At 36.6% G+C, this 14377-nt stretch overlaps 2 protein-coding genes across 3 annotated transcripts in view; both read right to left on the bottom strand.

The window, feature by feature from the left end:
• hoxb8a (homeobox B8a) overlaps positions 1-1580 on the bottom strand; it is a 2076-nt gene extending 496 nt beyond the window's left edge. The window contains exons 1-2 of one of the 2 annotated variants that reach the window (XM_041266287.1): positions 1121-1580; positions 1-520 (exon numbers count right to left, since the gene is read on the bottom strand). The exon at positions 1-520 is cut by the window's left edge and continues 496 nt beyond it. In XM_041266287.1, the coding sequence (XP_041122221.1) occupies positions 204-520; positions 1121-1544 (741 nt within the window). In that variant the 5' untranslated portion in view covers positions 1545-1580 and the 3' untranslated portion in view covers positions 1-203. The remainder of the gene's footprint in view (positions 521-1120) is intronic. The other variant, XM_041266288.1, reaches the window with a different exon arrangement.
• Positions 1581-10036: 8456 nt separating this feature from the next.
• hoxb9a (homeobox B9a) lies at positions 10037-14100 on the bottom strand. Its single transcript, XM_041266286.1, has 2 exons — positions 12933-14100; positions 10037-10717 (listed from the first exon to the last, which is right to left on the bottom strand). The coding sequence occupies exons 1-2, from the start codon at positions 13441-13443 to the stop codon at positions 10482-10484; spliced, it is 747 nt and encodes a 248-aa protein (XP_041122220.1). The 5' UTR covers positions 13444-14100; the 3' UTR covers positions 10037-10481.
• Positions 14101-14377: the final 277 nt, after the last annotated feature.

Below are 14377 nucleotides of genomic sequence, written 5' to 3'. Positions count from 1 at the left end.
AACATCTAGTACAAAGTAAAAATGCTTCATTTTGTCTCATACAGCTCTGTTATATCAAACAACAGTGGCTAAAAATGGGGCTCTTCAAGAATGTCGTCCATCTCCATTTCTGATACTGTTTTTATCCATCATTTACACGACTAACAAGTATTAAAGGTTGTATTTTTTTGTATATAGTTTTTTGTTTGTTTGTTTATTCCCTTCTATTCCTGTTTCGCCTTGTCCTCGGCGCGGGGTTCCGATTCCGCCCCGTCGCCCTCGCCCCTTTCTTGTTTCTCTTTCTCGATCTCCTCTTGCTCGGATTTGCAACTGGGGAATTTGTCTTTATTGTTCTCCTTCTTCCATTTCATTCTCCTGTTCTGGAACCAGATTTTGACCTGCCTTTCAGTCAGTCCCAGGGCATGCGATACCTCAATCCGCCGCTTGCGCGTCAGATACGGGTTGAACAAGAATTCCTTCTCCAGTTCCAGCGTTTGGTAGCGGCTGTACGTCTGCCTGCCTCGCCTCCGTCCGGCAGCTGCTAGGAACACAAACGTACACACACACACACACACACACACACATATATACATAATATATATATATATATATATATATATATATATAATATATATATATATATATATATATAGATATATATATATATGCAAACAACGGGACGCCCACTTTAAGATATAAAAAAACATGCAGAAAGACCCACGAGATTGTGCAGAATATTTAAGTAAAAACATAATAAATACAAACTATTTGCAACGCTTTTTAAAAAAATAAAAACATGTTGTTATCTTTTCGGAGCCCACATTGTGTTAATAAAAATGACATTAGATCATATGGGCATCGTAATAAGCCATAAAAAGGGCAATAAAACTTTGACAAAAGTACAGAAACAAGCCAGGGAACCGCAGTCAACGAAAGAAAAGGGGAGCTTGCAGGGGACTGACCGCTTCCTCTCCACCAGGGTCATTAAACTATAAACTATTTCACAAGTTTGGACCTCACAAAGCAATAAAATTGCGATTGTTTGTGCCTCGTACGCCGGAAATGACTCCTGGTCGGCTTGCTTTCTTGCTTTCATTCTTTCTTTTTTTCAGATAGCACTTCCTAAAAGGTTTACTCTTACCTTGGGGTCTCATCCATGGAAAGAGTTGCGTGGGAGACGGGCTCTGTTCGGTGACTTCAGCGTCTTCTCCGAGGCTGTTGGAGGCGAGTTTGCAGTCGCTGTACTGGACCAAATCGGAATCCTGGGCGCCGAAGAGGGTCTGTCTTTGCAGGGCGTCGTATCCATAGAAATTGCCCGGCTCTCCGTGGCAGGTCACGGCGCAGGGGTTCTGCTGGTAAGGAGTAGCGGAGAGAGACGATGCGCTGGGGTGGTAAAAATCCTGGAGCTGAGCAGAGTGCTGGAAACCGGTCCCGGTACTGGTTCCATAGACTACAGTGGGTCTTGCGCCGAGCTCCTGCGCGAACCCACACTCGTAATAATTAGGGCGCAAGGAATCTCCACTTTTATATTTGGAGAAGAGAGAGTTGACAAAATAGGAACTCATCTTTGTTTTTTTTTTGTTTTATATATATATATATATATATATATATATATATATATATATATATAATATATATATATATATATATATATATACACAACTTATAATTCTAAGAATAATAATATTATTATTATTCTAATAAAAAATATATATTATTATTATTATTATTATTATTATTATTATTAAGATTGTGTATTAGCAACAATCTGTTATTAGATTTTGTGTTAGCAACAATCTGTTGTTCCCAGTACTGTTATAGTTATATAGATAGTTATAGATATATTCTATATACTATTTTGTTTTTAACCACAAAAAAAAACGTTTTCTTAGTTTTCATGCTTCTCTCGTCATGTCGGTTTCCATAAAATCTTCAGCACTTAAAGAGCAGCTCCCGCATCGCATTTCCAAGAAGGGGGAGCCACTTCATAAACACTTTTTTGGTGATTTACTCCGCCGCAAATGAGTTGTATCATGTTTTGCAGTGTCTTTTCATGATCACTAGCACCGATTAGCAGACCCTCGTCCCATTGGCTTTGCTGTCTCTTCACACGGGCTCGCACAAACTGCGTGGATGCGAATATGGAGAGAGTGAGAGAATAAAAAAGAGGGGAAAAAGAGAAAGGGAGAGGGAGAGGAGAGGTGCGTGTGTGTACGAGAGAGAGAGAGAGAGGAGAGGGGGGAGAGGACAGCGAAAGAGAGGAGGGAAGAATTTTCAACTGGGTTAATGACATATCTGAAGCTTTGCCATCAAATCAACTATATACGGACCCCAATGCCCCCCACCACCCCCCAAAAAAAAAAAAGATTGATTTTTAGGCAGTATGTAATAGACAAACTAAAAGGATGCACACTTAGTCGTTAATTTTAAAATTCTAACGAGGTGTTTTTTCCCCCCCTATTTTTTAAATGTCAGGGTCATATTTGCAGATTGTAATAGTACACGAATTAATTGTGGGCAGTTTTTTTTTAGCAGGTCTTGTAAATGTAATTGGTATCTTAGAATAACTTATCAACCAGGCTGGCGCTGGCTAAAGCGTGTTTCAAACAAAGGAGCTTAGTTATATTCGTAGCAACGTTAAAATTTATATATATATAGTTATATTTGTATATATATATATAATATATATATATCATATATAATTATGGGTGTGCGTATATGTGTGTGTGTGTGTGTGTGTGTATATATATATATATATATATATATATATATATATATATATATTATATATATATGCATATGATATATTAGCGACACAGAAGCAGTGAAATGTTTACAAATTGTTAAATGTAAAAGGCCCAGGTCCGGTCCAGAAACAACAATTATGGCACTTGCCAAAAAGAAAAAAAAAATAGAGAGAGAAAACGAAAAGCTGTAAAATCCTTTAGGAAGTTCTGCGACCAGAGTTACACACTCCGACCCTTCCCATCGTCCAGTATTAAATTCCCGTGCTATTGTGTATTCAATACCGAGCGTCGCTCGCCGCAATGCATTTGTTATAGAAAATCCAATATTACTTTTTTGTCCATTAACATTTTAACAGTCAGCTCTTAATGGGGGTGGGAGGTGGCGTATGGCACGGTGGGCTCTTTATTATTGATATAAAAATAAGTCATTAGCGATTGTGCTTTAGTTAAATTGCTTCTTTTGAAAATGTTTACGTGGAACGATGAAAAAACGGAATGTGAATTTTCTATTATTGTTCTTTACATTTGTAGTATTGGCACTTTCGTATAGCAGTATATATATATATATAAGGTTGCTTTTTGTCCCAAGCAATATATATAGAGTATATATTATATATTATATTATATATCTAATATTATAATATATTATATATAACGAACCCCTCTAAAGCAACCTTTTCCTGTTTGCCTCGTTGTTTCATAACGTTGTTTCTTTTTCTGCAGTCAGCGTTTTCCACGTTTTCCCTTTATTTGAAAAGAAGGATAATTAAGAGATGATTCTGATAAAGTGACTAGTATTGCTTAAACTGCAACAAAACACACACACACACACACACACACACACACACACACACACACACAACACACACACACACACACACACAGAACATCTAGGGGAGCTCTTCTCATTAACGCGAGAGTAAATTAGTGTCTATGCTTGTAATTAGTGTTATTTTTTTTTTTTCTCCCTGGTTTATGACGCAAACTGTTGTGAAAAATTGGTTTTATTTCGTTTTATGATTGGGCAACTTAAAAAAACAAAAAACCGTTGTGCATATTAAGCGAACGTAAAATTTCTTCTTGAGTTTGTCAGGAGAGAAGTTCGCTGTTTTAAATTTACATTATAATATAAACCTCTGATATTAAGATGTCAGATTCCAAATGTTAATCAATATATATATATATATATTATATATATATCTAGATATATATATATATATATAATATATATCTATATTATATATATAATGTTTCGACTCCTTGCGTTAGTGCGGCTCAAATCAAGTTTGTATCTGTGTGTTTCAGAGACCAATGCAATACACTGTATTGAAAATTACTTGTTTTTCTTTTGGATGATTTCTGATAAAAAAAAAAATTAAATCTTATTTTTGGTAATGCATTTAGGTTGGGGAAAATCACTTTGTGTGGGGGGGGGGGCACGGTCATGTGAAATGGGAAATGTGTTCAATCTGAAAAACATCGAAACGACAGCTGTGTTGTAAATCAGTATAATACAGTATGTGTTTATTAGTATTTTGTCTGTCTGTATTTCCTTGTTCTCGTTGTGTTTTACGTTTGATCAATGTAACGCATCTTTCCTTTTTCTTGTTTTTTTTCCCCCTTTTAAACCTGCATATCTAAATATTCATTAATAAAATTGTTTTGAAACTCGTTTACGTTTTCTGTGTTCAATGGTTTTCTGGGGGGTAGCAATCTGTTTAGATACAGAAATATTCATTCTTTTCCAGACCCATAGGTTCGTTATGAATTGTTATTTACTGATAACACTGACACTGCAATAGACTGCAGGTACGACTAGATTATTTACCCTGCGGATTATTCGTGTGTATCAATGATTTGTAAATGTAAGTGGATTTTTTTTTCAATTGTAATATTTCAGTAGGTAAAAAAAAAAAACTTATTCAAATCGGCTCTTTGTGGAATATGGGGAAACAACGTATCTTTTAATAATGTCACCAATGATACATGTATTACATAGTTTAGTTTATAGCGAACACAAAGCACTGATTGAAAACAGATTCAGAAATGCCACAACTTCAAAAAATACGTTCCATAAGATTAAGTTTTACAAATAAATGTGAATATCATTAAGGAAAAGTTTATTTTAATGAATTAGTTAATATTAAGTGAGTTACACAAATTGTAACTGTTATTTATATGTCTTGAACAAAAAATATTATACTGATTATCAATAATAGATTTGAAAACATAGGTTAGACTAGGCGAGCTTGTTATTATAGATTCGAGCAATATAATGCATGGCTATTTATTTAACCTCATCTCAACGGCAGAATAGGAAACATCGATACTAAGCACAATAAAACTATACAGTTAGATCCATTGTACACCCACACACTACTCGCTCGCATTTGAGAATATTACAGAATACACATAATGTTTAGACAGCACTAAAACCTCAGCGTTTCAGCCTCTGAAATACCCAAAAATAATCATAATAGCTGATCGTCTCCTTGCAAATAAGCAATTGAAAAAAAATACACAAAATAACTCTCGAGTGTGCATAATACCCCAAATCGTGTTAATAATGAAGAAGCATATAATATAATATAAAAAACACATTTGTATAATATAAATAATAATAAATAATAATAATAATAATAATAATAATAATAATAATAATAATAATAATAATAATAATAATAATAATAATGTAAAACGGATTAGTTGTTTTGCTTACATGAGTAAAGAATATTGAGGAAGTGATTATACATCGCATTACATTTCTTCCTAATCTACTTGTTATATATGCAATGAGTGACTTTGAAGTAGTTTTTCCCGTATGAAACGGGGTCTCAGCCATGCAACAGACTTCCGGCAAACATAGCAAAATGAGTTCATTTCGGTGGAGCAATATCGCCATCTTGTGGAAAGTGTTTGAAACTACATGCTTGTTTACTGCCAGCACCTGACGTCATAGGCCTGAAATCTCTGAAATCAAGCTAACATACTTTTATTGCTGAAAATTTCGAAAATTGTGTTGCTTTTAAATGAATGAATAGCATATCGAGATTGCATATACCTCGACGAAATTGGCTGATTTACAAAATCATAAACCACGGTATGCATACATCACACAATCCTTTATCTTGGAAATGTGGACGCTGATAGCTCCTCGTGTGCTTTGAACACCAGTTCACGTGTATTCGTATAGTGTGTATTAACTTGTAAGCTAAACATTAAGGTAGGTATTCTAAATGGTTAACAAATAAACAATGGCAGAGAGAGAGAGAGAGAGAGAGAGAGAGAAGAAATCATTGCACCATTCGGCGTAGAAAATACATATAAATACAATTAAAGATAGACTCATCTAAGACGACACGATGCTTTGTTTTTAACTTCGCTCTTTTAAAAAAAAATAAAGAACGAAGAATGCCAATGGGATTTCCGATCTATCAGTGCGCCGTCGATTGTGATCAATGTTCTAATAAAACAATAGGTGTGTGATACTAGCTACAGGGACTGGACTTTGTCCAATGGTCACTAAACTAGAGAGGAAATGAAAAGAAAAGAAAATGAGTCGTTTAGGGGGGGGGGGGACGCCATTGTTTCAATTCCGAGACTAAAAAATTGAGCTTCCTACTGTCGAATGGAGAGCCAGGTCTGTTTGCAGGGTTGTAAACAGACCCCCCCACCCCACAGACGTCTCGCCGAACCTTTTTGTACGGTTTTATGGCCCAATTTCTGGCAGTCTGGGATAGCCCGAAAACAGAACAAAGGAAAATACATCGCAGCCATTAGACTTATTGGCATCTGGGCTCCTGTAGCCTGTACGTGAAATACACGACCGCCACACCTACTCTAAAAGATCACCGAATCTACATGCTGAACAAATAAATAAAGCAAAATACACCAAACCTCTGTACAGTGTACCTACTCAGCCTAATGCGCTCTGTCTGTCCGGGAGGATCTCGTTTGGTATGTCTTGCAAGTTTTCCAGTTGTCGTGTTTGCTTTACAGCCGTTTAGTTCTTAACCTTCAGAAATGTATACCCAATAAAGTTTTATTGCTGTCATATTCTTTTATTGAGGCACAGCGCGTTACATTTTCTTTCTCTTTTTATGAGTCGACTTTCCACCCCTCCTCCCCTGCAAGGGGCAGCATCCTTTCTTTTGTTGATTTTCCCTAAAATTTTGCTGAAAAAAGATAAATAGAAATTATTTCTCTCTCTCTCTCTCTCTCTCTCTCTCTCTCTCTCTCTCTCTCTCTCTCTCTCTCTCTCTCTCTTTCTCGCTCGTCTTTTACTAGAGGCCTATGTAAAAATGTACCATTATGTAAATAGATATGCTAAATATTTTAGTATTTATATTGTATTTCGTGCACCTTTACTGTTACTGTAACTATTTATTTTGATTGATAAAAAAAAAAATACATAAAATACTGTGGACACATAAAAAGTCACATCACAGATACTCCTCCAGATCACCATCCTTAACAGCACACAACACACTGTCTACACACCAGGCTTCCTCAAACACTGCTGTATTAGGCATTGCTTTATATAAATTAAAATCCAGTCTAACCCGTGTTAATACAAGCATTCTAAAAATGATAAGATGATAGATAGATAGATAGATAGATAGATAGATAGATAGATAGATAGATAGGGGCCATTTTTATAAAGGTTAATTTTTATACCGGTCAATAGTCTTTGTAAATGTTTTATTATTATTATATTTCGGGGTGTAGAATACATTACATAGTAAGATGTCAGTGTGTTAAAGTCGCAGAGTTTATCGGTAGCTTGTTACAGTAAGTCCTGCGAGACTGCTTGGCCTCTTAAGAATAATTGTTTCCAAAGGCCCACAGAACAACTTTGCTTCTCGAAGAAGGTTTTCAGCAGATGGAATGTGAGGCGTGTATCTTACACTATAAGGAGTTCAGGTTTGTGACTCAAGTGTATATAAACGAGCTGTTAAACAAAATCGAGGGGTCTTAAATGTGTCTACAAAATAGAATCTTCTCTTATTGTATTGTATTTTTATTTATGTTATTTTTTGTACAGAAGTGTTAAAGTATAATAAGCATAGGGACTTTGATAATCACGGGTGTGTTCCTTATTTAACCCCAAAAAAGAAATAATCTGATGTAATGTTTTTATTATTATTATTATTATTATTATTATTATTATTATTATTATTATTATTATTATTATTAATAAAGAGAGAGAGAGAGAGAGAGAGAGAGAGAGAGAGAGAGAGAGAGAGAGAGAGAGAGAGAGAGAGAGAGAGAGAGAGAGAGCAATGTGTTCATTCATTTTTGCATGGGATGGGACATTCTAAGTGAAAATATAGATTCTCAGTGGGAAGTTCATCTTGTTTTATTTACTCTGTAATTTCAGATCTGAAGTTTCCAGCACATTATCACATATGTAAGACACATGACCCTGATTATATTGGCACAAAAATGAGCTTAGGCAACAGTTTCCTTCTGTTGGCGAGCTGAACTCCAGCAGAACGTCTGCCTCATTCGAGTGGGTTTGGAACGCCATTGCAACAGCAGCGACTTTCTTTTTTTAATTAGAGCTCGGTGTGATTCTAGAACACTGGGAGTGTTCTTTTCATAACTGCTGCAAAAAGTGGAATGTTGAGGAAGAACATTTCATGCAGCGATATGTGTGTGTGTGTGTGAGTGTGTGTGTGTGAGTGTGTGTGTGTGTGTGTGTGTGTGTGTGTGTGTGTGTGTGTGTGTGTGTGTGTGTGTGTGTGTGTGTGTGTGTGTGTGTGTGTGTGTGTGTGTGTGTGTGTGTGTGTGTGTGTGTGTGTGTGTGTGTGTGTGTGTGTGTGCGCGCGAAAGACAACTTGTTTAAGCCTTTTAAATTGTGTGAAGCGATTATTATTGTTATTATTATTTCTATTATTGATCCTCCAGTACCATGAAATAAGAATAATTATACTATAATATATTATATTCGATATGATTATATATATTATAGTATATATATATTATTATTATTATTAGTATTATTAATTATTTATAAATAGAAGAAAAAGACTTCAGAAGTCTGTGCGTCTTCATGTAAACAGTTTACTGTGAATCCACATTTTAGCTGCATTAACTCGAAGTAAGGTAACAATACAAAACCAACAAAACAATCACGAACATGATAAAAAAAAAAAACAAATTAAAAAAATAAACCTAAAAAAACAACAACATAGAACAGCACAGATGATAGCAGAGATGTGGCCCAGGACTTCGACGCGTTGATAATACTGTCATTTAAGTGTATTCGGGTCCCTTTGTGGCATGGCATGCTCGGTAATCCGACCCCAGAAGGAGACCGTTTTCCTTCATGCAGACCATGAAATAAAGTGATAACAATAAAGAAGGCTAGTTCAGCTAAAGGTGTCCTCATTACGCTAAAGATAAACCGCTAAAAGAAAACGTGGAAATACAGCAACATTCTGACACCAATGAAAAAAAAAAAATAGCGGCACACACTCTAATACATCAACCCCAACGACACGCAAGGAAATCAACAAATGACCAAGGTCTCTCTGCTATATTTTAAGATAGCATATAATCTAGAAAAATCTATATAGTTCATCTTAATGGGAAATGTGAACAGGGTTTAAATGTGATGCCAAATTTTCAAACACGTTATCCTACGCTGTCCTTCAAGTATAACCTTCCTTCTCGTGACAAAACATCAAAGCGTACAAAAGAGAATGCTTGGTATCCGAAGTTCTATCAGAACGTACTCATTTAGAATAAATACGATCAATTGCGTTGCATGCATTAGGTCGGCTCCTATGAGTTTCCCTTCAGTCGTGTTTACATGCTCCGGAGCTCTAAGGTGTTAAAGCACTATATGCACCGTGTGAATAGTGATGAGAAAGTATACACCTTTAAACCCTGGGCAATTTTATTAATTCACAAGTACTGATCACTCTCTATACTACTAGAGGGGAAAGTTTTGTATTTTGCCCTTAACATTCCTGCTTCCCCCATCAATAACACGAACAAAAATCCCTCAGTCATGGTTTGCTTTTGATTTACAATGTTGCAATTGTCAAGATGAGCTGCTACAAAATATACAGGGTAATTAGTCATTGGAGAAAATCCTATTTAGTCTCTATTATTTGTATGCATAGTATTCTATGTTTCCGGCATACCAAAAGTATTTTAAAATCATATATATTATTATTATTATTATTATTATTATTATTATTATTATTATTATTATTATTATTATTATTATTATTATTATTATTGCATTCGTTAATTAACTTGAAATGTACTGATATTAATTTAGTTGTTTATGTTACAAATTGCCAAAGACTCTAAGCGTGCAAACGAGGCCGTTTTAATCGGATTCCTTTTCTACACAAGTAACTAATAGTAAAGACTATCTTTAATGTGTTATTTAACACGGCTAACCGTTCTTTCTTCAGATGTGACTGTCCTAGCTAGTCTAATTGTGCTGTATATGCAAACCTAGCGAACATTATTTGAGACAGCCATTTTACAATACTAAAATAAAACAATGCAAAAGCAATGGAATGCCTCTATACTAAAAAAAAAATAAAAATCTGTAGGAATATCTTAAAGCTATATATTTGTTTTCTCTCACAGGAAAACTACAGGAATATGTATATCTAAGCAGGACACATTTGTATTACATTATATTTTGGGGGAGGGGTAACAAAAAATAAACTGTCTCAAACAAAGACAGCTGCTGTATCGATCCATCGGGGGGTTCCGTCTTTTCCCGTCCTACTCTTTCGGGTGCTCCTTGTTCATTTTCTTCATTTTCATCCTCCGGTTCTGGAACCAGATTTTGACCTGTCTTTCAGTCAAGTTCAGCTGCCTGGCCACCTCGTGTCGCCGGTCCCGGGTGAGGTACATGTTGAATAAAAACTCCTTCTCCAGTTCCAGGGTCTGGTACTTGGAATAAGGGCACCTTTTCTTCCGAGAGGAGCGGGCGTGCAGCCAGTTCGCCGAAGGGTCGCCTAGCAGGATGAATGCAATATGAATTAATAATCGCTGCTCTTTGCAGAATTGAGCACACACATGGAATAAAGTAGTATATTGGGTTACATTGAGCTGCAAAAGGCAACGGTACACAGATTACAAAAAACAAGCACAAAAAAACAACTTGAAACCATGCCTAGGTCGTTTTTATTAAAACGCTTTATTAATGCAGGTTGCAGGGTGATTATAAAAAATAAATAAACAAGGGCAGGTTTAAAGAGCCCCCCTACAAAACCCCTTAAAATATGAATATGATTGCATCTATTTCTGTTTTTTCTAATGTTATGATTTACATTTTAAGTGTCCATATTTTATTTATCAAGTTATTTTGCCTATGTTGCATGTCTTGTTTCAATAGTACAAAGAAATTACTGCCATCTCCCCTTCAAACGCATTATAGAATTGATCAAAGAGTCTAAGAGAAATTACTCTCTCTCTCTCTCTCTCTCTCCCTCTCCCTCTCTCTCCCTCTCTCCCTCTCCCTCTCCCCTCTCCCTCTCCCCTCCCCCCTCCCTCTCCCTCTCCCTCTCCCTCTCCCTCTCTCTCTCTCTCTCTCTCTCTCTATCTATATATATATATATGGAGCCTATAGGATATGCTCTTGCACGATGCAACTTTTACTCTTGTGCTTATTTCTGTCTAAGAAAATGTGACCCTTGTAGTACAATAATTCTAATTTCCAAGGACATTAATTGGAAATAATAATAATAATAATAATAATAATAATAATAATAATAATAATAATAATAATAATAATAATAGCAATCTTAGTTTTCCAAGATCATGGTACAGCTATACATGACTCTTTTTTAAATGTGCACATTGCTCGCACACCGTATTCCGGTCCAAGGCAATTACACTGATAAGAGCTACAGATACCTTCTTAAAAATCTCTCTCTCTCTCTCTCTCTCTCTCTCTCTCTCTCTCTCTCTCTCTCTCTCTCTCTCTCTCTCTCTCTCTCTCTCTCCCTCTCGCCCATGGTCATACACAGTTCGAATTAAGATGACGTTATGTATGATTTCTCTGATCAGAAAACCTATTTCACATGGAGCGCACACATACCGTTGTTTTAATGGGGATGCACGTTCCCCTTAAAACTTACAGTTCAGGGGCAAGAAGGTTTTTTTTTTCACTTATGGGACCTTGCGAGTATAAAGGGGGGTAGGGGGATGCCATTGCCAGTTTTATTGCATTAAGCCAGCAGTTTGTTCTGGAGAGTCGCTCAGTGCAACACGATGGTGGATTTTTGTTGCTCAGTGTCGATTAGGGCAAAAAACAAACACACACACACACACACACACACACACACACACACAGGACCTGTAGATCTTATATATATATATAATATCATATATATATAGAATATATATATATATATACACACACACACACACACACACACACACACACACACACACACACACACACATACATATATAAATCTGGAGAATATAAGTGAAGTGTAAACGTAACTCGTATTCTGGCTGAACTATTGTCAATTATTGCCAGGATTCCGATCAAGTACGCTCCATGTCAGCTTAGCGGTTCCATGAAGAGGTCTGCGATTTTCCATCACATTTGGGTATGCATCTGAAAAACCCTGGGCTGAGTCCAGGAATTAATGTCTAAATGATGTTTTTGGAAAGCCCGTAATTTAGCGGTTTGGAAAAAAAAAATAACACACGGTTTTAAGAAATAAAATAAATCTCTTCTAAGCATGTCACGTTTGACCCAATTCAAACATCGTAGGTAAATAGCAATACATTTGTAAGCTTGTAATGGTAGTAGCAATGTTGTGATACATTACATCAACCCCCAATGTTAAAGTATATTGATCTAGAAAATGTAAAGCAAACATATGATCTAAGGATCAATTCACTTGTATTCAATTGAATCAGTGGAACATACATTACCCATGCAGAACACACTGCTGCAGTCCTTTTACATTATTCATATAGTTCATTGCGTTCTGGCTTTTAAGATATAGCAATAATACAGCATCGGCTTCAGAAACTGCGTTGTGTGTGTGTGTGTGTGTGTGTGTGTGTGTGTGTGTGTGTGTGTGTGTGTGTGTGTGTGTGTGTGTGTGTGTGTGTGTGCGTGCGTTTTCATAGCTTCCTCTGCTTTGTTCTCGGTTTATGGCTCTCTTTAAACGCTTTACACATTCTTTACTTCCTCGTTTTATAACTTACTTTGATCTGCTTTGTCTTTGTCTTCGCTAGCCTCGCAAATGTCCTTATTGTCATCGAAGCCGGGGCCTTGATTGGAATTAACGTCCCTTCCAGCGGACGACTCCAAACTGTACTCCTGTCCTCCGATTTTCTGGGTCTCTCCGAGGTGTCCAAATAGCGGCTCTACTTTGACCTGTCCCTGCCCGGGCAGAGGGTCTGTCCTTGGGACTGCATCGAGCCAAGTCCGCAGGTACCTGCTATCCGGAGACGGGACATTCTGAGATGGGAGGTATGGATGGTAGACGGCAGACAAGCCGGTCGACGAATGCGGATTAAAGGGATTCCAAGATGAGCTAAAAACCGGAGGTTTCGGCTGAAAGCTACACGAAGGAAATTCTATATGCTCAGGAAGTCCAGGGGGTCTAGAACTCGCATAGTGTCCGCTGGAGAATTTGGCTGAGGTCGCATCTTCGCTTTCGTGACTTATGATTGAATCCACATAGTAATTGCTAAGAGCTCCAGAAATGGACATTCTCAGACATCATACAACCCACGCTTCATAGAAGGGGGGAAAATATAGGACAGTTACTAGATTTGTACACCAGCCTTTCTCAACTTCGGAGCCAACAAAGTACAGCTGGGCTGCTGTGTTGTGAGCTCCCAGCGAAGTGATTGGTCGGAGTTGTTCTGTGTGTCTGATAAAGCGTCAATGAGGCGTAAATCAATCCGCCAGGGGCAGCAAGGAATACTGTCCCCTCCATGTCGCGAACAACTCGCTTGCTTATTTAATAATATGCAACACAAGACATGCCCTAGAAATTTAACAGAATACACTTTTAAAAAAATCAGAATAGCTGTGACTATGCATTAACTATTGTATCAATAACCCAACCACAAACAGTTATTTACTTGTGTATGTATGCTCCATGTGGATACATATATCAGAAATGTAAAGCTTGCAAATTAATAAAGCTCTCGGTGCTATTTTTTTTAAAACCCTTTAAACATTAATATGGGATCTATCACCTATTCTAGTTTCTTAGACTCTCCCTTTTAAAAAAAATGACTACTGGAAAAAAATAAGAAATAAGATTATGAAAACACATAAGCTTCTCTTATGCGTAAGGTAAAAAAAATAATCATATAAAATTCTGCTTTATTAGAAAATTAACTGTAATTTCCCTTTCTTTACAAGCGCGTAAAACACTGCTTCATGGCTTCCCCTCTGTATTTATGGAAGAAACTACTTATAACTTTTTGGTAGTTAAATACCATAATAAAAATCTACATCAAACTGCTTTGATTTTTATTGGTTTGATATACAGCCTGTGGTGTAGGCTGTAAATGGTAAAAGGGATAGCGTCCCCTTACACGTAATTTTAACAAAACTGACACCCCACAACTGTGCGTAAATGTTGCCTTGTTATACATGTATATAGCGACGATTTGTATTCCTTTCCCCCCAA

Source organism: Polyodon spathula, chromosome 12 (assembly GCF_017654505.1).
Source record: "Polyodon spathula isolate WHYD16114869_AA chromosome 12, ASM1765450v1, whole genome shotgun sequence".
Taxonomy (NCBI): domain Eukaryota; kingdom Metazoa; phylum Chordata; class Actinopteri; order Acipenseriformes; family Polyodontidae; genus Polyodon; species Polyodon spathula.
This window is presented reverse-complemented; position numbering and strand designations above follow the sequence as displayed.

Excerpts from the sequence above, each read along its gene's own strand:
- hoxb9a (XM_041266286.1), bottom strand. The coding sequence starts at position 13,443 with ATGTCCATTTCTGGAGCTCTTAGCAATTACTATGTGGATTCAATCATA. Across the intron at positions 10,718-12,932 it reads CAAAGACAAAGCAGATCAAA|GCGACCCTTCGGCGAACTGG; the intron begins GTAAGTTATAAA and ends TCATCCTGCTAG.